This window comes from Aythya fuligula, chromosome 29, assembly GCF_009819795.1.
Source record: "Aythya fuligula isolate bAytFul2 chromosome 29, bAytFul2.pri, whole genome shotgun sequence".
Classification (NCBI taxonomy): Eukaryota; Metazoa; Chordata; class Aves; order Anseriformes; family Anatidae; genus Aythya; species Aythya fuligula.
In genome coordinates this window covers 1113771-1135439 of record NC_045587.1, presented here as the reverse complement: position 1 = coordinate 1135439, position 21669 = coordinate 1113771, and the positions used below count along the sequence as shown (strand labels likewise).

Genomic DNA, 21669 nt, shown 5'->3' with positions numbered 1-21669 from the left:
AAGTTTTGGGCAGGTCAGGGCAGCTTTAGACAAAACCAGCCTGGCGAGCCCCAGTGCCAAGGTCTTCACACTCCGTGGCCTTTTCCTGATGACACCACCATAAATACTGGGTTGCAGGACTGCAGAACACACCCCTCTTCCATCACCTCAGTCTTGTTGCTTCCTCAAAGCTGTAATATTAACAGTGATCTTCTCAGGCAGGAAGACTCTAGGGTGAGTTCAGATCCTGCTGCTGTGACCACTTGCTCTCCTCGCCCCTTTGTTTACTCAGGCCCCAGTCCCATTTTGTGAAGGGAAGGCAGTAGCTTCACGGCAGGTAGAGCAGGATGCTTTCTTTTCTGATTTAAGCTGCTTTCTTTCAGTTTTGTTTCCCCTATCCTGCCCAGAAGGGAAGTACTTTCTCCACTGAGGGATCAGTCAGTAAACCTCAGATTCTGCACTGCCCACCAAAAGAGGCAGAGCCTGAGGCACTGCTCCCTGCCAGTGACAGTCCCAGAACCATTTCGGTTGGAAAAGACCTCAAAGATGAAGCCCAACCATTAACCTAGCACTGCCAAGCCTACCACTAAACCACCTCCCTAAGCACCACATCTGCATGTCTTTTAAATACAAACACCTCCAGGAACAGTGACTCAACCAAATGGCAGCCTGCTCTGATGCTTCACAACCCTTTCAAGGGAAGTTTTCCTTACTATCCAACCTAAAATTCCCCTGGCACAGCTTGAGGCCATTTCCTTTTGTCCTATTGCTCCTCCACTTGATTTTACGCCCACAGCAAAGTGTGTTAAGCGCACAGCAGCCATCCTTGCAGTGGATCCTGCTGGGATCAGGAACAGTAGTGGCGGCTCCCAGCTGCCCCACCTCCTGCAGGGTGCAAACAAGGCTGGAGAAACCTTCACCCTGCAGACCCCACACCAAAGGGAGACAACACAGGCCCCTGTGTTCAACCAAAGCTATTTTGCTTCCTGTAACAACACCGGGGAAACAAAGAAACATAGAAATTCAAGATTTACTTCACTGCACAGGTTAGGACAGTTTTCCAGAGCTCAGTAAAAAACAGCCAGTTGATAAACTTTTGTATTCTCCCAAAGTTTTTCCATGCAGCAGTACACAAGGTCACATCTGATTTCAGAAAGCAGAGACTCCCAAAAACAAGGGTGCTATTAAACGACCCTCATTCCCCTCACCAGTATGAACACTGCTATTAATTAGTTTTGAGTACCCAAGAATCCTTCAGGATCGGTATCCTTTTATCTAAATACAGTCCTCTACAAGATTTCCTCTACAAAGTTTTCCCCTTGTAAACACAGTATCAGGGAATGTTTCTTTGGGAAAAGTCACAGTCCCTGTGGCAGTTAATTAAAGTGTCTTCTGCCTGATGAGACAAATGCAACAACGCCACCGTCAGGATTACAGGCTGCACCGCCACAGCGCAGCCAAGAATTACAGACTCTGTGCTGTTTGAAAGACTGGATTCTGACACAGCTCAGTCAATGGGAGGAGGAGTGTGGGTCGCTCCTGTGTGAAGAGCAGCCTACATGCTAGGGAAAAAAAACTACAGCTTACAATTCTGTTTCACTTATCACAGGTAGAGGATGCTATTGGAAAGCGTCAGCGAGTTCAGCCATTTCTTTGTTAATTAATACTTTGAATAGATCCTGTAGTTACTTTCTTCACCAATACTAAAAGCATTAGATAATAAAATACATTGCACAATAAAAAACCCATTAAAATTCTTAGTTAAGCTGAAAGATAAAAGGAAAAATATCTTATTTCACAAGCTGCCAAGGAGGGGAGTTGTGTTCGTTGTACTCATAAGTGTTGGTGTGCAAATCCTAGGACGACATTCACTCCCAGGTCCACTTCACTTCAGCATAGGAGAGGCAAAGAAGTTGGCTTGACGCCCCAGCTGGCTTGTTGACTTGCTTTTGCTCCCAAATCTAGTTCAAGAGAAGTAGAAAAGTGAGGTTTGGCTATAGAGGTCTACTTACTCAAATTCTACCCGCCTCTTAAAGCGTTCCAACTCCCTACTGTAAGGTCACACTCATTAACCATTATGCAGCTTGCACTGTTACTGTAGCATGAAGGGAGAGAGTAGATCAAGTAGTAAATCCAAGCTGCTCCCAGAACTCTGTCCAAAAGTCTATTTTTACTTCTCCTTGAACACCCACACCACCTGTAGCATACCAACATTTCCATAAAAGCACCCAGCAGCACTTACTTGGGGGTTATGCTGAAGGTAGACCGGACCTTCTGGGACAGGGAGCTAGATGACGGCGTCTTGGACAGCTGCTGTTCCGGAGTGGTGAGTGGTCCAAGCATGCTCACTGTCAAAACACAAGCAATCAAGTGAGCAACATGAGGACAGCTGAGTTTTCACTGCTAGGCAAGCAACATTAGACATTGCCTAGCATCTGTCAAAGATACTAGACAAATCTGGTATTTTCTGGCATGCTTTCCTTCCCTCTTCCTGCACAAAGCATGCAGGGATGGCTAGTTCCAAGTCTCACAAGCAGCCTTGATTGAGGATCATTATTTCTCATACAGCAGCTGCACAGCCAATAGAGCACCATTCAGCTGTTACCTTTAACATCTGGTGTCTGTGGAGTGGAGAAGGCATTGGTGTTCTCAATTATGTGTGCTGGGTCAATGTTTTCTTGCTCCACCAGCATCAGCTGGCTCCAGTATTCCACAGGCAGCAGCAGCAGCCGCTCCACTACCTACAGAAACACCCACGAGTAGCTAACGTTAGGAAGTGGTACACGGCATTAATGCACAGACAGACATCACCTCATCTCCCCTCCTGACAGAATTCTTCACGTGGGACACATTACTCACATCTGCTGACCTACCTTGGGCTGCCGCTTAGTGTCCTGCAGTAACGTCATGGCATCAGGATCAGGCACTGCGTGAGCAACTATCGTGGGGCCAAAGATTTTGGCCAAGTTGGTAACGTCCATTTTAGTGTCTGGGCTCTGAGCGACTCTATATTTAAAGAAAAAAAATAAAAGTAGCTTCCCTCCCTTTACCTTCCACACAGCTCCCCAACCAATATGCACTTCAGCCTCCAAAAGAACAAAGACTTCTTGCTCACAAGCAGTCATAAGAGACAAGTAGAGAAGGACCAGTGGCAATATCCCCCCCCTTCCAGGACTCTCAGTCCATCTGAACATACCGCTGCAGGTGAAGCATGAGAAACGCTAGGGTTTCCCTGTTGGCCTGCGGAAGTTCACTAACTGCCTGGTACATAGCAGCAATGCTGTTGTCCTCATCTGAGATTTCTGGGGGAGGAGAAAAAAGGTTTAGACCTGAGAAAGCAGTCTTAGATGCACAGCTGTAACATTCCCCTCACAGTAAGAGCCGCCTGAGGAACAAGAAAACTAGGAAATAACCATTCTAATAATTCCATATCCTGCCCAAGCACTAGAATTTTCATTTTTCCAAAACACTACAGCAGAACAGACCTCCCCAGCTGACTGCATATCTGCAGCAGAAGCACTGAAGTCTGCCAGCTCACATGTCAGATAAACCTGTGACCACCAAACCTTTTATAAAGTACTGAGGGTGTCATTTAGCATCTCCTTACCTGCAGCTTCCATGAAAGTCTTGTTTAACCGGAACGTGAGAAGGGGTTCTTTCAAGCTGCGTAGGAAGTCTTTCAGAAGGCCGCAGATAGCATGGATATCATCTACTTTACTGAGCAAAGGAATGTTTTTTGATCTCAGGTACTTCTCTTTCAGCTCTCTCACTGTCTTGTCACAGCCAGATATCCGGTAAAGGCCCATCTGTTGACAGAAAGCCTTGCTTACAGGCAGAATATAGACTGTGCATGTAAAACCTACATACTTCTGCTCCCACATTTCCCTCCACACCTGAGCGTAGACACTGCTGCTCACTCAGTCACCCCACTGAGCAGTGCTACACACCCAGTAAACAAGAGACGTTTGGGTTAATGATTTGCTTCTCTTAACACCACAACCTGTTTCATTAGCACTGTTTCACACCTCATTTTGTTTTTACCTCATGTAGCCCTCGCTGCTCGATCTCATTAACACAGTGCACTATGATGGAAGGGATCATTGGAGGAGCAGAAGGAACATAGTCCATTAAGGTCCCCTAAGAGGCAGAAGAGCAGAAAAAAAATAAGGTACTCGAGTCTCCAAGACGAATCTAGACTCAAAAACATGCATTACTTCTCCTTCATCATCCCTGGGACGCACAATACCACACCCCTCAGCACAATGCTGCAGGATTGCGTGTGCAGAGCTGCCATATACACAACTTGAGACTCTCCTAACAAATCACCCCCATCATCCATTGTCGTGGAACAATACTTTAGCAAGTTCATTTGTATTTCATTAAGCAGCTCTGAGCAACAGACCCTCTTCTGTAGAAGACAAATTTGGAGCCTACGCACGTTCCACCTCTAACCTAGGATTATTTGTGTCAGCAGCTATAGTCCCCCAAGCTCCCTATACACACTTACTTCCCCAATTTGGACAGGAGTGCCAGTCAAGGTGGGGATACAGGGAAGGGGACAGCGGTCCCGACACTCTGGATGAGCGACCACACGGCAGCTTCTGCACTTCAGAGATATTTTTCCAAACTTTATTCTCTTTCCACAAGGAACACACGATTCCGGCTTGATAACCTAATGATTCAGAACATGTTATATAGGTATGGTTAATATTGACTTGAGACATAACAGCTGATAGCCTCTTATCAATAGCTTGATATCACAATCACACGCATACATGTATTTAATGAAGCGAGATGAACTTGCAAGTTCTTCCTGACCTACCGTTTTTGAAACAAATTCATGCAGCCTCACTCCCCCATTGTTTTGGGGGGTGCAAGAGCCATTACTCTCCGATTTGGATTCCAGCTGCTTGTTGCCCAAGTTTGAATCACTGTTCCAAGGCTGCAAAGGACCTGGAAGACAGAAGAGGAGTGTTGGCTAGGTGGGAATTGGTCCTTTGTGTGATCTTTGCTCAAAAAAAAATGCATTATAAATCAGAGGCAGCTGCTTAGGTCCTGGAGGAAGGTAACTGGCATTACAGGACAGCCTCCAGCCCACTGCATAATTGTTTCATGACTAGAACAAATGGAGCCATGACACCTACCACTCTTCCTCTGACTTCTCAGGCTATAAGGCACAGTCTGGATGGTAGAGATGGCTTCAATTGGGCCACCATCACTGGGGACCATAACAGTTGTCTTTGCTACTATGGATTCATTTCCCTGTAACAAGGAGAACATTGTTAGTGACAGCAATAGTGAGTGACAGGACAAGGGATTTTAGTTTGTTGGCCCCAGAAACGGGTACACACTAAGACCAACTATTTTAATGCACATGAACCCAGCTGGGACCACCATACCTGGTCTGCAGTGGAGCCAATTGATCGTATTTTCTTCTGAGGACCTGGTGGGCCTTCAATGTACTGCCTAGAAGATCGCTGAAGAGATACAGTATTTTTGTCTACAAGGCACGTACACCGTCAACAGGAGTTCAGTAGAATTAGAGGAGCAGAACAATCGTCTGCACACAGCACAACAGCATTAAGTTCTCTACAGTACCACTTTTCGTTACAAACCAGAAGATAATCAGGAGGCCTCAACATGCAGCTCTTTCCAATAATTGTCCTAGCCAGCTTTGTAATCCATCAATATCAATTTAGAGGAAAAAAAATAAGCGGTAACTGATCAAATCCCAGACTCTTAACTCTACTAGTGATGATTTTAGGCTGTCCTTTCCCACCCGTGCCTACTGCATGCTAACAGGAGACCAAAACAATCACAAGCTCCTTTACATACAGGAAAGGATTCAGCTTCCTACAGACTTTTTTCCCTAACACAATAGCTGTTAATGATTTTAAAATGCTTTCTAGCAAACCCTAGGCCATCACAAGGTACACGTTTAATTAACTTTCACACAGAATCCACACAGCAGGGCAGAGGTATAGCAGTAGCACACCCGTCTGAAGTTTGACTGTGACTAGCAGCTCAACATCATTATAGGCAGCTGCGAGATGACAGATGGTGACATTGTGTTACCTAGGGCTAACAGCAGCATCTATTTGAAGCAGAAGAATTGAACATACCCGCTTTTCTCTCCTTTTCAGTCTGACAGCTTTCACCATAGAGGAATCCCAGTCCTGTGGGAAATAAACAGTACTGGTTAGTTCAGTGTAAATACCACACAGCCTCTGGTCTGGGCTTTCATTAAGTTTTACCCAATGACACACCAGAGAAATGCAGATCAGCTCTACTAGTCTAATACTACAGTAATCTAAACACAAGGGGTCTCTGGAGACTATCCCTGAGGTTTTATAGGGGAAGACTTCAGGACTTCGAGTTACATTACCAGTGAATCATCAGTCTTGTCAAAGCTGATGTCTGACAGAATTGAGCCAGATTCATCAATTGTAGACAGCCTAAAAAAACAAATTAGAAGAAAAAAAATCATTAGTTTGGCCTTCCATCAGCCACGACCCCCAAAATGATCCCTCCAGAGCTTTATTTCAAACCGGACTATAAAGTAAAACTCCGTTGATACCGACGCAGCACATCACAGACGCACGTGCAGCTAGATCAATATTTGCTACTGATGTGATCAGACAAAACACTACTTTGTCTACCTTTTGTTGCCTGAACCTCCCATAGAAACCTGTGGCCTGTTAAGAAAGGCAAGGGCAGACTTCTGTTCTTCACTTAGCTGAATACTCCCCGATGCATCACACATGAGCAGCTCTCGAATCAGTTGTATTTGCCTCTCCTGGAAAGAGAGATAATATCAGAAGCTGCCATGGGATAAACTGTGTTTAATTACTGTAGGAACCAATCTCAGGTATTTGAGATACCACACGGATAGACTCTCAGGACTCGTGACACTACACTGCTAAGAGCTGCAAAGCATGTGTTTTGCCAGGTAACTCTGAATAGCAGCCACTTTTTTCCAAACCAAAGCAGAAGGCTGCTACAAGGAGCCAAGCCAATTTGTTGTTGGTGGGGTTTGTTTTGTTTTCCTCTCCAGGAAACAAGATATCACGAGTGCCAGTCCTTATTTTCCATAGATCAATGCAGTTTAACCACCTCCTCTTCACGTTAACTGGAGCTAACTGGTAATAAAGGAAATACTCACCAGCTTCTCACAGTCCATTTCAGCTTTTTGCCTGCGTTTGATCTCCACATCCACTTGATTGCGAGCGTGTTTCAACTTCACACCCAAAGCACTACATTCAGCTTCGGTTTTCATCAGAAGATCCTTGTACCTGCCAAGCTCATGCTCTGTTTTTTGCAGTCTTCTCCGATATTCATCAAAGTTCTTTGCTAGCTGAATAAATTCTGGAGAGAAGGCAAATACATCTTTAACTACTCAGGCAAACAGAGGAGACGCAGCAACCCTCCTTTCACCGAGGGTAGGTTTCTATTAATATAGCTTGCTCTTAACTGAAGAGTGTTGCAAAGCTGGCCTTTCAGCACACCCAGCTACACTCTAGATGCTCACAGCATCTCACAGCTTTTCTGCTTGATACTGACACATAGGATTTGGTCTGAAAAGACCCTAAATGAGACCTTGCACAGATCAAGTCAGCTTACTGTCAGTCCGTGACTTCGCATTTCTCAAGAACGGAGGAAAAAAACTCAAAATCTGAGTGCCTGTAGCAGTCTTATTACTCACCACCTCGTCAACAGATTCTTCAGTAACAGCTAATAATGTTTGCTGTAAGTTTATAAACATACAAACAAGCACAACATCCCACTTAGGCTGCCCACTGAAACAAAACTTACGGTATTCATTTCCTTCACTTAAAACTTCAGCCTGGCGCACGAGTTGATCAAACATACGCAGTAAATTCAGCGTGGCGGCCTCCATCTTCCTGCCAAGAAACCAGAACTAAATAAACAGCCCAGCCCTTTCTTCCCACCTCCGAATGGAAAATGAGTTACCAGTCCAAAGGAAAGAGAATTTGCTTCAGGATTTTTTTTTAAGGCAAGTTTTGGAAGCTGCACAAACAAAAACACATTAAGAAATGTTTCGTGGCGATATACACATCTAAACACTTTCCTAGGGAATACAGATCCTCGTTCCTCCACAATTTAAGGATAGCACAGCCATATGTAGAGGCAGTATCCTCACCTGACTGCCTCAAATAACCCCCAGGACACTACAAAGGTTCAGAACGTGAGGCAAAGTGAGGGATCCCAAACTATTTTCCTTCTGAAAGGCTGCAGAGCACAGCTTGTGCCCAGGCTGTGAGTAGCTTGGTACTATATAGGCCACTAAAAACCTGAAAGTCTTCAGAGCTCCTACGATAAAAATAGGAGCAACATTCTGGGGAATTTTAATACCATTTTAAATTTAGCTGCATTTTAAGTTACAGCTCCTGCCGCAAATAGCTTTTAAAAATGCAGACAGTCAGCACATTTTCCTCGAGCAGCAGCAACAATGGCATAAACAGAAGCAATGAAGGGGAAAGTCTCCAGCTCAGCACCGCAGAAATCACTTCTCCGATGCAAGAGGGTGCTGGAGTCCATAGGGCAACCCAATTAAAAAATCAGCAGCAGGTGCAGGCACTGCTGAGAGGTGCAGGATGGGGGCAACACACACCAGAAGGCTCTGGAGACCACCAGGGAAGGCTCCAAAGGACTTTATTTATTCAGTTATGGACTCTACAACACACACATATATATATAGGGGGGCTTTTATGGACCCTACAGACACATATATTTATATGGGGGCACGTGAGGACCCTACAGGCACATATACTTATATAGGGGCACATATGGACCCTACAGACACACATATAGATATAGATATATATAAGGAGGCTTTTATGGACCTTACAGGCACATATACTGATATAGGGGCATGTGTGGACCCTACAGACACATAATTATTGGGGCTTTCAATCTTACGCAGACCACAAGGTATAGAGTGGCTTTTTGCTTAAAAAGCCTTCCTTGTAGGCTGCTTTTTTCGTCGCAGAGGGCACTTCGAGAGCTTTTTGCCTTCGCTTACAGCACCAGAACCCCCGATGGGGGGCGAGGGAAGATAAAATAAAATTAAATCAAATTTAAAAAAAAAAATCTTTCGGGTAAACGGACACCAGGCCTCGACGGCGGCTCCCCTGGGTGATGGAGGGCTGAGGCGCCGGCTCGTCCCAAAGGGGGGGACAAAGATCGGTGCCCAGCCCGGTGACCGAAGCCCCCCCGGTTCTCCTCAGCCGCCCCCCGCCCCACTCACCTCAGCCGCCGGCCCGGCGCGGCGCGAGCTCCAGCTCCAACCGCTCAGCCTAACCGCCCCGCGATTCGGTTTGAATCCCTGCCGCCAGCCAATCCCGGACCGCGCTCCGCCTTCCCGGCCTCTCATTGGCTCTGCTCGCCGCGCGTCTGAAGACAAGCCGGCGCCATGTTTGCTAAGGGCGAGGTTTCTCTCCTCCGCGCAGCGGAGCGAACGTGGGAAAGGCCCGGACTGTCCCCGTGATGAAGGCGAAGTGGCGCCATCTTTACTGCTGGCAGCTGTTTTCAGCCCGCGTTGCTTAGCAACAGAGCAGGCAGGCGATGCCTGCAGGGCCTAAGCTCCCCAAACCGAGGGCTGCTTCTGCTGCAGCCATTGGCACCAAAGGGCTGTTTTGGGCAGAAAAAGCTGCTGTTTTGGGGTGTTTGGGGAAAAAAAAAGCCTCAGTTTGAAGCCCAGTTGTGACTTTAAGCTATGCCAATGGCAAAGGTTGGGAGAATCTGAGAGCCCCCCATGCACTGGTTTTGCAGAGTGACATAAAACACTCAGCGTGACCCAGAGAGCTGATATATTTCACTAGAAAGCCGTTTATTCAATGCTGTCCCTTGAGAAAAATGATGCCTTGGCTGATTTTTCTCTTTGAAATGTTGATCTGAGTAACAGCCAGCCACCTGTCCCATGTGCAAAAAAAAAAAAGCAAAGCCCCATTTCATGCCACGTACGACTCCTCCAGTCGCAGGCATTTAATATGCAAACAGATAAAACACAAGCCAAAACCCAACAATTACAAGAAGCGAAATCGCATAATCATAAAATATCAATGCACTTTAATCTTTTAAATCTGAAACAAAACAGCGGGTAATTGAAGAATGGATATTAGCAATTAGAAAGCGGAACTAAATGCTTAAAATTGCTAAGTGGAAAAGTGAGTTCGTAAAGCAGATTGCTCTCAAACATCCAGCTGCTTTTTCAGGACTGTTTTATTTAGGTTATATAGTCTGCTTTAACTTAATTAATAATAATTAATTCATAATAGTTTTCAAAAAGCCTCAAGGTTCCCTGAAGAGTAAAGAGTAATGAGGCTTCCTCACAGAAGATGGTCAAAATTATCTACATTTTACAGGGGAAATGTGACCTGGAAAATAAATTCTTCATCCTCTGAGCCAATGGCAAAGCAAAAGAAAGACAGTGACCTTGATATTTGACCTCTTGGTATGCAAAATCACCCAAAATCCCAATTTGACCCAGTCTGGAAAGCAAGTCAAAGGTTGGTAGTTAGACCTGGCCCTGCTGAAAGCCTCTGGTACACACACAGACCATCCGGGCTCTCCTTGTAACTCCATTTCTGAGCAGGTTCAGTTCTTTTATCAACAGCCCTGAGTCTCCTGCATCTTCTGCCTGTAATTAAATCTTTGCAGCTAAGATGTCTCTATTGGCAGATCATATTTATAGGTAGGCGAGTTGTTTTAGTGTCATTCTTAAGAGTTAAGGAGCCTTTTGCTCATAAGCAAATTTTCCCCCTTTTAAATTGTCATCTGCATTCTTGTGCCAATAAAAAGGCACATTATTTTAGATTATGGCCCCCATGGTGCTTGTAGCGAGTTACTGCATTAGGCACTGTTTTTCAACGTTAAGCAAATTAGATTTCTTCCATATGATTTCAGGCATCGTTTTTCCAAAAAACCTCCTCTGAAATCTTGTGCGTGGAACCTCGAAGGCTGTCAGGAGCTGAGTACCACAAAAAGGCTCCTGCAAGAAACCTCCTCATCTGCTGCCATGGCTGGGCCACAGCCAACAGGACAGAGAAACAGGAGCCCTGAAGCTTGGTAGGATTTCTGTTTCTTCCTCCTTGGCTGACACATGGTGAGAGCACAGAGGCCAGAAGCACCTTCCGCATATCACTTTACTTCAAGGCAGAAGACAAGGCACGAGATTGAGGGCCTTTATTGCAAAGTAATTATACTCTCTTTTGTTTGTGTCGAGTGGGGTGGGGGAGAAGCCTTGAAATGTCTCATCTGGGAAACCGTTAATAGAATTTATGCTAATTTGATGATTCCGGCGATTACTGGCGGAAGCACTTCACATTTTCAGGCAGCAGAAATTCTTCTCGAGCTTCTTCTGCAGGCTCACTCGGTTGGTTGTTTGCCCATTCGCCTCCTCCATTTGCTGGCAACTCCCTCGCTGGGTAGCACTCGCAGGACCTTTGCTTGTGACAATGCTGTTGGGCTCAGGGGTGACCCCATGCCTCCATCTTTTGGGGGCAGAAAGCAGGGGGAACTGCCCCAGTACCTCACTGTGCTAGCGAGCAGCCCTGCAGCAACAAACCTTTCCTACCAGCTTCATCTTCTGGTGGAGCTTCACAAGCACAAATCGCTCTGCCTGGCTCCTGCCTAATTAACTCCAGAATTGCAAACCCATTTGTGCAGTTCTGTGCTTAGGGGAAGCCTTTATTAAGTTCCTCTTAATCCAAAACCAGTTAGAGCATGATGGTCTTCATGAACAGTCATCCAAAAAAAAAAAAAAAGGACAAAGAAGGGGAGCTAGAAACTTTAAGATGGCAACCTTTCTCTAGGGGAGAAAAAGCAGAAAGAAATATATATATATCTTTGGTGCACTTCTCTTAATGCAGCACTGATTTCAGAAAAAAAGAATGATTCAATAGCATTTGGAAAACGCCCAGCAGGCGGAGCAGGGAGGGCAGCCTGGGTTTAGCCGGAGGAAGCTGGACATTTTGGGGAATGAATTCCTAATTTTTTGTGGTTGGCCCGAGCTGCAGGCCGGCAGATGGCATCACGCTCATGCCGTTGGGTGGTATTGGGCGCTGCGAGGCCTCCGCCACGACTCAGCTGTGCAAAATATTGCTCGGCTCCTTGCCCGTGTGGTCTGCAACGAGGGTGCCAAAGGAGCAGAGCTTGCACCATCAAGCCAAAGCAGCCAGGTTTATCTGTGATTGTCCGCCTGCATGATTCCTCCAGCAGTGACCAGCATCAGGGTAAAGAGCGCTTGGATGTAATCAGCCAAATCTGTCTGCGGCACCACGCAGCCCGTCCTTTCTGCTCCATGCACCTAAATGGTGCATTGATGTCGGCGGAGGAGCCACAGCCTAATCCTGAACTCGTTAAAAAACAATGGGAGTCTTTTTATTGCCTTCATCTGGCCTTTAATGAATGACCTCTTGTCGCCAGGAGCTACATGCAGTGACAAAGGGTCTTTGTGGACTGATATTTATGATTTCATTTAAGCCAGGGAGTAAGCTAAAGGAGAGGGTTGCAAAATAAGAGCTGAGCTGATGTTTCCTGCTTTAAACTCAAGGGATCTTTATCTAGAGTTTTTTTTTTTATTATTATTATTAATATAGTTGTCATCTCTTAAATATTTGAGCAACTTGCAGTCATGAGCACTCCCATGCTGGTGGCACACAAAGGTCATGGCTCAGTGGCAGGGCAGAGAACGATTCTCCCAAGCCCCACACATTTCTTTGGTCCCTCGAACTGGGGGTTTGGGGGAAGGATTTGGATTTTCCTAGTGCCCCCATCACAATTGCATCCACTTCAAGCACACCAGGCCCTGCTGTGAGAGCGCACAACCTGCTGGTGTGCAGCCCCAGGCTCGGCACGGCCACTGGGTCCCAACAACCCTCTTCGCACCAGCAACTTGCCAACGCTGATAAATTTTTGCCTCTTCCTTCAGCGGGGTTCAGCAGCGGATTAAGCAGCTGGGAGCCTGGAGTGAGAGTGCGTCCCCTCTCCTTTGCCATGCAAACACAGAAAATTAATCTTCCAGCTTCCTCTGATATTTGGGCTGAATTACAAGCTGGGAGCGGAGATAAAGCACGGGCGAAAGGAAGGCACAGGTACAGCGGAGAGCTGGGCTGCCTGGCACAGGCCCTTGTCCGTGCAGATAACAGCTCTCCTCCCTCTGTCATGCATAATTCACCAGCACTGCCTCCCTCTGTCCGGTCATCCCTTTCTCTGCTTTCACTGATCTCCTACAAAAACTGGAAGCCTGCCTGTCCAAGGGAGCCTGAAGGACACCAGGCGACACATGTGGGTGCAGAAGCACACTTGGACAGGGGGAACAAGCACGCGTGTGCACCCAGAAACACGGCAGCACCATGCTCAGAAGTGTCTGCACTCATCCAGGAGACACCTGCCACCAACCCAACCAAACCAAACCACTTCTGCAAGGGCCTAAAGGGCGATTTCACATGCCCATCACATTTCAGCTTCAGTAACCAAGCTATCTCCCTAAATCCCTCTGATGTTATCATCGAATAGAGGTTACTTCCTTTGGGATACCAACCCTAGCATTAAGAGACACCAACTGTATTTTATTTGGTCGTTCATCCGGCAGCTTCTCTGTACCTTTTTTTGACAGAACTGTGCCACACAGAGCAGAAAGGCCACAGAGGTTTTCCATAGCTTCTGAGAGCTGCTTTCCCAGAACAAAGCAGAAATAACCCCGGTCACTCCCAGCCAAACAGCAAGCATAGACACCTGCTTAATTATTTTCGCTTTGTAAATTAAAGCAGTGACATGAGTTTAATAACCACTGCCTGGGAGTAATTGGGGCGATTATTGTATGGCCCAGGGGGAAAATTGCAGCCTTTTATCTCCAGGGAGTAGCATTAGGATCCAGCAGATAATCAGAGGGTTATTTGTTGCACTTCAGATGACATTTCTTATGGATTTAGAAGTGATAGTGATCAAACCACATTGTCAGAGCCACCTCCAAACTGGGGAATCCAGCCACCTGTAAGCTGCACAGCATCTGAAGCCACCCAGGACAGCTGCCCTTCCAGCAGGACAGCATGACTAACAGACACGTGTCAGAGAAGCCACATTTGAGTTCAAATGCTTCCAGATCCGTCACTCGTTGTGGTTTTGTTTTTTCTTTTGCAATTTGATCTTAAAAGAGAGACAACGCTCAGGACAGCAGCACGCTATGCTGCCTGAGAGGATGCAAAAGGGGAAGATCAACGCTAACAGATGCCGCCAACCAGATCTCTACACAACCACAAGGTTGCTGGAGACTTTCCATCCTCAGTTTCTCCCTCCCCACCCCAATCAATAGCCTCTGCCTGTCCTCTCATCTACAGCAGCCCTGAAATTTGAGGCTGAACACCACAGTCGTTCACCACAGCACAATCAAGCATCTCTCATCAGCGTTGTGCTCTCCGTAAGATATTTGTGCACTACCAGGTAGCAGTTTTTGGCTCCAAAGTCACCAGGATGGTTACAGGATTGGGAGTGAATTCCAGCAACCCAGATGTGGTGGGTGGGCAAGAGGCAGCTCAGCTCCCAGTGATGCCTCCCAGCCTCAGCCCCGCTCTTGGCATCCAAACTGCATTCATCCAGCCTGGCCAGAGGGGTGCAAAGAGGATTTTTAGCAAGGCTTAGCCCTGCCAGAGCCTTTGGTGCTTCCCTTTATAGGTTTGCTGCACAGGAGCATCCCCAAACCCTGCATGACACTGGTGAGCAGGATCCTGCTGGGCCTGGGAGAGAGCTGAGCCAAAGCAGGCTCCGTTATCGATCCCCCGATCAATGACAATTCAAGGCCTGGAAATGACAGCGCCTTTTCTTAGTCCTCAGTTCCCACCCAAGGCTGGGCGCGGGGAGGAGGGAGCTCACTCAGAGGTTTAGCAATAAGCCGAGGCAGGAGCAGAGATGGGAAGAGCCTCTCTTGCAGCAGGTGGGTTGTTTAACAAATTGGACACAGAACAAGACAAAAGGCACCGAGGAAGGAGATCTGGCGGGACTGGACCTTTATCTCCAGCACGTTGGCAGCCAAATCTTTGTGCAATATTTATCAAGGGTGAGCGGGCAGGAGAATTGGCAGTCGATGCATAAGTGAGGAATTAAAGCCACTGCCATCCTTATCTCCCGGGCAGACACGCAAAGGGAGGGGTGGATGGGAGCTGCGAGGCAGCCCAGGGCAATCGAGTTTGAAACCATTTGTGGGCTTAACGAGTCCAAACTTCATTAGCTCAGCTGATGGGGAGCAGAGAGGAAGCACCAAGGGCAAATCAGCATGTCTGCATTCTCCGGTGGCCAGAGCCAGGCACCCTGCCTCCAGGCTGATATTTCGGCTGGGATGCCCCTCACGTCACCGGGCAGGCATCGAGCACCCAAGGGGGACACGATGAAGCTGCCCCAAAAGCACTGGCATGAACGTGAGCAGTTCTTCAAGCCCAGTTACTTTTAGACCGGGGAGTTTGGGAGCTGCTCCTCTTTCTCTCCCAATTACATTCAGCAGTAAGGCAAAGGCAAAAGATGCCGTGCCCTCGGGTGTATTCATGTTTTCAAAGTCAGAGCCACGACTGCCTTGTGAGTTGCAGACACTGCTCGGCACTTTGCAGCTACCCCATGAACATGCCTCATCAGACACAGGCAGGAAAACCGCAGGGGAAGGGACAGATACAACCCCGGTGATCTCTGCAGAGCTCCGATCCCTCCTGCTGAGGGTTTTTGCCAACAGGCTGCCCCCAGTCAGGTCACCCGGCTCCTCCAGCAGCTCCCAGGGCTGCGGATGGCAAGCAGGGGGTTGCTTCGTCCCCGCCATCTCCTGGGAATCCCCAGCTCTCACATAACACGCCGGTAATTAACTCGCTTATTGGCTTTGCTTTTGCTGAGACTGCACATTCAAGATGGGCTCCATCTGCTCCTTGCATGGGCTTGGCTGTCTGGGGGAGGGTAGGAACACCACCACCACCAGCAGTCAATTCTGGGGCTGGGGGACAAGGACAGGGCCATGCCAGGGACCAGCAGCAGCGCTCTGACGACAGATTCAGGTCCCAGCTGCCCAATTCCACCAGTCCCTGCACCACGCACTGAACTGGTGCCACCAGCCCCCTTGCCATGCACCAAACCTGGCTCCACCGGGGCCGCCGCAGCCACCAGCTTCACTTCATCGTTTCAGGGAATTTGCATCTCCCAGCTTAATTTCTCTTTAAGGCAAATATGAGCACAAGAAGCCAAATGGGACCTCATTTTCGGAGATGCTGGACTGCTGTGCGTGTCGGGTGGCTGCTGGGAAGCCGACAGGCTGATCCAGCCGCCTGGGGTATTTAGGACTTTATTCCCTCCCTGCACAGCCCAATTCCTCTTGGAGGAACGGTCTTGGAGGCAAAACATGGAGAAGCAGCATCACCAGAGCAACTGTCAGCCACAGCCCTTCGCAGCCAGGTTCCCGTTTCGGCCTTGATGTGGTTCCCATAAATCCTCCCCAGGTTATTCCAGCCGCTGTCACTGAGCTGTGGCAGCAAATCTCAGCTTAGCTCCGAGCAAAGCAGCGCAGAGCACGTGGCGCTCGCCGGGTCCCCCAGCACCCATCTGCACTGCCTTTGTCTCCTCAGCCTTTGAGCGCTGCTTCTCCTCCTCTCTGCTGCAAAGAAACGCGTTCGTTGCAACATTGCTTTAATTTGTTTGCCAGCTTTCAGGGAGCGGAGAGGCTCGCTGCTCCCATCGGTGCTGTTTGGAGGATGCTTGATGCTGGCAGCGTTAACTCTTCAGCTCCTGCACAGTCGCCCGGGCTGCCAAAATGTGTTTGCACGTTCAGGACACACGAGCTGCCTTCTCCAGCACAGCTCTGGGGTGCTATGGCAGCGACAAAGGCACGGGGACAAACAGCCCCTAGCAAAGCCAGAGGATTGCAGATGGACAAATGGCATGGGACAAGTGGGTGGCACAAGGGGACAGGCTGGATCTGCACCCAGGGAGAAACTGGGGTCCCTTTGTCCTGTGCTGCACCTTGCACATGCTGCATTTCACCTCCGTGGGCACGCTCCTGATGCTGGAACGCACTCGTGGTCTGGGACTGCAGCGAGGGCTGGGGCAGCAGGAACGTGTTTGCTCTTGCTGGGCCCATTTGCAAGCACCGGCGTGGCCACTGACGACGTGGCGAGTTTCTTCTCATGTTGCTCCAAAACAGCTTCAGTGTCTGATGTGTGTATCAGAGCAAAGAAAGCAAGGAGCCAGAAGGGATGGCCTCGGGCAGCGCTGCAGGACCGCAAGCACCACGCGGATCCCCTGCTCAACCCAGCATCCCACAACAGGGGTTTGCAGGGCCTCTGCACTTCCAGATGTGGGTCCCATCCTTCCTGGGCTGCTTCAGGTCCCCTGGTCTGGGGGAACAGCCCTGGGCTGCATCTGTCCCAGCTGAGGAAGCCTTTTCTGGACTCAGGGTAAAACAAGCCAGGATGATAGGAGCCAGACGAGGTGGAGATGGCGCACAGGGAAAGTGCTTCAGGATGCTCCTCGCACTAATTGCTCGAGCTAATGAAGGTGCACACGCAGCTCAGCAACTTCCCAGTGTTTCCATCCACCTTCGGTTTGCGATGTGCTGGTCACAACTTGGGAAAGCTGCGGCTGAACCATCACGAGATTTCCAGGACAGCAGAAAAGCAGAGACAGGGGCTGTAAGAAAACCGCAGCAAACCCAGAGCATGCAAGGGACACCCACATCCAAGGGTGATGAGCAGCAGCAGCCAGAGGGAATCCCAAATATCCAGCCCTGGGTGTGCAACACTGGTGCAACACAGATACAGCAGCACGGCTCTTCCTGAGGCTGCCAGCAAGGAGCTTTCCTGATGGAGACGGCCCTGGGGCTTTCATCCCTGACCCTTGGGGACAATTCCTGCAGCCACAGACCCCCAGGAGAGCCCGAGCCACCTTCCCCACCGCCCGCTGCGTCTCCAGGTCCCCCGCACCCGCGCTGCAAGGTGCCTGGTTGTTAAGCGATTCAGCCTCCTTGTTATCCCGAGCGCGGTTCTGAAGGTTTAAATAGAAAGATATCAAAATAAAAGATAATTGTTGAGAAAGATGAATAGGGGGGAGGAAAAAAAAGCCCATCAGCATGGAGGAACTCTTGTCTAATTTCTCACCCACGCAGAGCACAGCGATATTAGTGCCTTCAACTCTGGTTCGTAAAAGCTTTCATGGCTTTATTACCAGCTCCCCGAACAGCTTGTCCTTTTAATAAGCCGAGGCCTCCAGATAGCATATCTGCCCACGGGAGATCCCATCAGGACCTGGTTAATCCGGGCAGCAAACAGCACACGGCATCATTGCACTCACCTGGCCGAGGAAGCCCTCTGCTGGGGCAGGAAAGGGTTAAAAACCACCCCAAAATCCAAGCAGAGAGGGGAGAGTGGGCAGAGGAGCCACTGCTCCACCGGGGCCTCGCCTCCAGGGTGGTGGCACCCGGTTAATCGGTGCTGCCGGGTGTCCTCGCCTTCCCCGGCAGCCCTGCTCTCTGCAGCCGCCAGCTCTGGCCACGGAGGCCTTTAATTATCCAAACTGCTGCCCCTCACGAAATTAAAAGCCGCTGTGGATGACTCAGTGTTTAATGGACTGGCTGCTCCCAGCGCAGGGAGAGCCAAGCGGGTGCGAGCAGAGCACGGCACAACACGGCATAAATCAGGCGGCGATGCTCGGCACGGGGGCGAGCAACCCAGCGGCTCGGAGCGGGGAGGCAGCGAAGTGCTGAGCACGAGGATCGCGTCCTCCTCGGGGTAACCCCGGCGAGGAAGCCTCCAAGTGCCACGGTTTGACCCAGGCTGGCTCTGACCCTTCACATCCGACCCCGCTGGGGAGGTGGGGGAGATTAATTTTGCAACCCTGCCGCACCACCGCGCGAGCGGCGTGTGCTCGGTTCTCAGGATTTCAAGGCAGAGGTTTGATTTGGGGACGTCTCAAATGGTCAGGTGGGATTGAAACAGCGAGGGAGATTAGGTGCCAAAAGAAGCAAGGTGAGGTTTTATCTTGGCCACTGTTTGCCCAACCCACGATGGCAACACGCTCCCAGCCAGCAAGGGCTGGAGGTGGCTCTGCTAACAGCCTCGTTAGGCTCACCGAGATGTGAGGCTTTGGCTTCCAACAGATAATTAGCGATGGGCTCAGGAACTAGGAAGCCCTGGACCTCTACCAGGAGGCATGTGGAGGCACCAAAGCCACTCCAGGTTCAGAACTGGAGCAAAGCCATGTGGGGGGAGCACCCCAAAGCGACAGGGATGGGGAAAAGTGGTGCCCAGCCCCACATGGACACAACAGCCCTAATCCCAGAGCTGCCCACCAGCGGGGAAGGCGCATGTAGGAAGTCCTGGTGGGGCCCCACAGTGCCTCATTTGAGCACAGTTTGCTGTTGCTAATGATGCTGATGGTTATTTCCCCAAGCTAGGAAGCGTTTGGCCCCAAAATGGGCTCCTGGAAGCAATTTTAGATGAGCAATCTGTAATACCAGAGCTGATGGAAGCAATTTGCAAGCCATTAACAGGAATCGGCTGCAAAGATGTTTTACATGTCACTCAGCCCAGGTTCAAGGGGGGCTTGGATCTTCCCATCGCCCCCAGGATCAGACAGGGAAGGGCCGGACACTGCACCAGCAAGGCTCAGAGCAACACCAGGCACACAGCACGGGGCAAACACCAGCAGCATCCTCCCAGCAAGCAGCTGGATGCCAAAACGCCGCCTCCGAGGCCCTGGCAGCAAGCAGGGAGGGCTTTGTGATGTGCCACACTGCTTGCCTTTTAATTCAAACTCTCCCCTTAAATCCACAGCCAGCCCCAGAGATCGCAGGGGCTGTGACCCCAAGGGCGGTTACACCCCGGGAAAGCAAGCAGCAGCGCCCAGCACCTCCAGCTCACGCAGTATTTAATAGCTCGCTAGGAATTAAATTGCCTCCTGTGCCGTGGCTGGGTGGCAGGTGCAGATAAAGAAGCAATTTGCAAGGCAGGGCTGCCTCGTCCAAGGGAGCGATATCAGGACGCATCCCGGGCCGTGGGGAGGACGAGCTGCATTTACCCATCCCTGCCCTGGCGATGCTCCTGCCCTGGGGACGCTCTTCCAAGCAGCAGGATGGAAGTTGGCTTCTGTAAGCAAGATGCACGCGGTGGAATGGAGACGAGCTTTGCTTGGGAGTGGAAGGAATCCCTCCAGGGTTTGAGTTATCCCCGGGCCTGAGCTCAGGAGGTGTTCTCAAGACACCCTGCTGCCTGCCTGCCGGAGCCTGCGCTGGGAGCCTCAGCGGTGCCGCACCTTCCCTTGATTACATTTTTGCTGCTAATTAGATCTGCGAGCACGCCTGAGGCACGGCCAGATGAGGCGAGCTCTGGCTACTGGGTCCGTACTGGGACCGAGCATCCAGAGGAAGGAAACGAAACATCCCCAGCAGCTCACCTCCTCCTCTTCACCCTCCACTGCGCTCAGGTCCCCAGCCCACCCTCGGCTACCGCCCTTTAAGCCTTCGTGCCTGCTGCCTTGCTGTTACCAATTAACACCTGGCGCTAATCGTTAGCTCCTAGCCAGCCCCACGGCCCTCAGCTGGCCCCGCTGCCTCTCCCTGCAGGAATCAGCACAACCATCACGTGGCTCCCCCGAAAAATAACGCGGAAACGCTTGTGCTCCCCACGCTCCACTCGACTCCAAGGATGCAGCTGCATCCTTCCTGGCCAGGGGCCAGCGGCGAGGAAGTTTCCTCCGGCTGCTCACCTCCTCCCCAGCTCCCCCAGGAAAAGAGAACCCGGCACATTTGGGGTCTCCATCGGCCCCTCAAAACCCCCAGGAAGTGCATTTCCCAACAGGGATGGCTCAAACCTTGCTGGGGTTTCTTGCATGGGGGAAATCAAGGGCTCGCAAGTGCGTCCACGTGCACATCCAGCCTGAAACCCCATCCCTCCCCGCGTGCAGCCTTGCCACTGCCGGTGGATTTACTGTCAATAAAACCACTGCAGAGAATGACTTGTCATCTGGAAAGGGAAAAAATAAAAAAAAAAAAAGGTTGGGGGGGGGGGACAGAGGAAAAAAAAACAACCCCCTTTTTTTTTAATGTCCTTATCCCTTATCCGAGCGGCGCATCCTTCTCCGGGTTTCCATCCGGAGCCCTGATGGAGAGGCAGCTATCAGCAGGCGCTTGGCGGCCAGGCAAGGAGCAATGAGCCTCGCTGCAGAGCGCGGTGGGAAAGGGAAAAGCAGAGCTGGTGCCAACAGGAAAATCTAACGCCGCTCTCCCGGCCTCGTGGCTTCATCCCCGAGCGCTGGCAGGGCCTCTCCTGTGCCCAGTGGTGAGCGAGGGGGGTGCAGGCTCCTTGGGGTGGCCCCAAATCCCATCTCTGTCCCCACAGGGCCAGGGTGGATGTCCCCCAGTGGGTCCCACCCCGAAGCCCTCAGGTTTCTGCTCCAGCAAGGAATGGGCAAGGACCTGGGTTGGAAGAGGATGCCCCAGAATGGGGTCAAACCTGGTGTGGCCAAGACCTTGGGTTTAGGGACAGGGTACGCATGCCTGACCTCGCTGTACCCCAAACTGCCCGCGTTCCCATTATTCGTGGGTCAGGCAGCGAAGGCGCACTGGGGGGGGACACCTTTGGGCTGGGACACAGCTTTTGGGGTGAGCCCAGGCTCGTCCTGTCTCTTTCCAACATCCCATAAAGGACA

The 21669-nt window shown here is 50.1% G+C and overlaps 1 protein-coding gene across 1 annotated transcript; it reads right to left on the bottom strand.

Annotated features, from left to right (window-relative positions):
- Positions 1 to 995: 995 nt before the first annotated feature.
- On the bottom strand, positions 996 to 9301 carry RACGAP1 (Rac GTPase activating protein 1). Its single transcript, XM_032204773.1, has 17 exons — positions 9248 to 9301; positions 7792 to 7880; positions 7142 to 7344; positions 6639 to 6775; positions 6365 to 6434; positions 6102 to 6155; positions 5379 to 5456; positions 5124 to 5241; positions 4802 to 4932; positions 4487 to 4651; positions 4021 to 4116; positions 3587 to 3785; positions 3176 to 3281; positions 2853 to 2985; positions 2585 to 2720; positions 2222 to 2327; positions 996 to 1940 (listed from the first exon to the last, which is right to left on the bottom strand). Exons 2-17 carry the CDS (start codon positions 7874 to 7876, stop codon positions 1865 to 1867), a joined length of 1893 nt encoding a protein of 630 aa, XP_032060664.1. The 5' UTR covers positions 7877 to 7880; positions 9248 to 9301; the 3' UTR covers positions 996 to 1864.
- Between the last annotated feature and the right edge of the window lie 12368 nt (positions 9302 to 21669).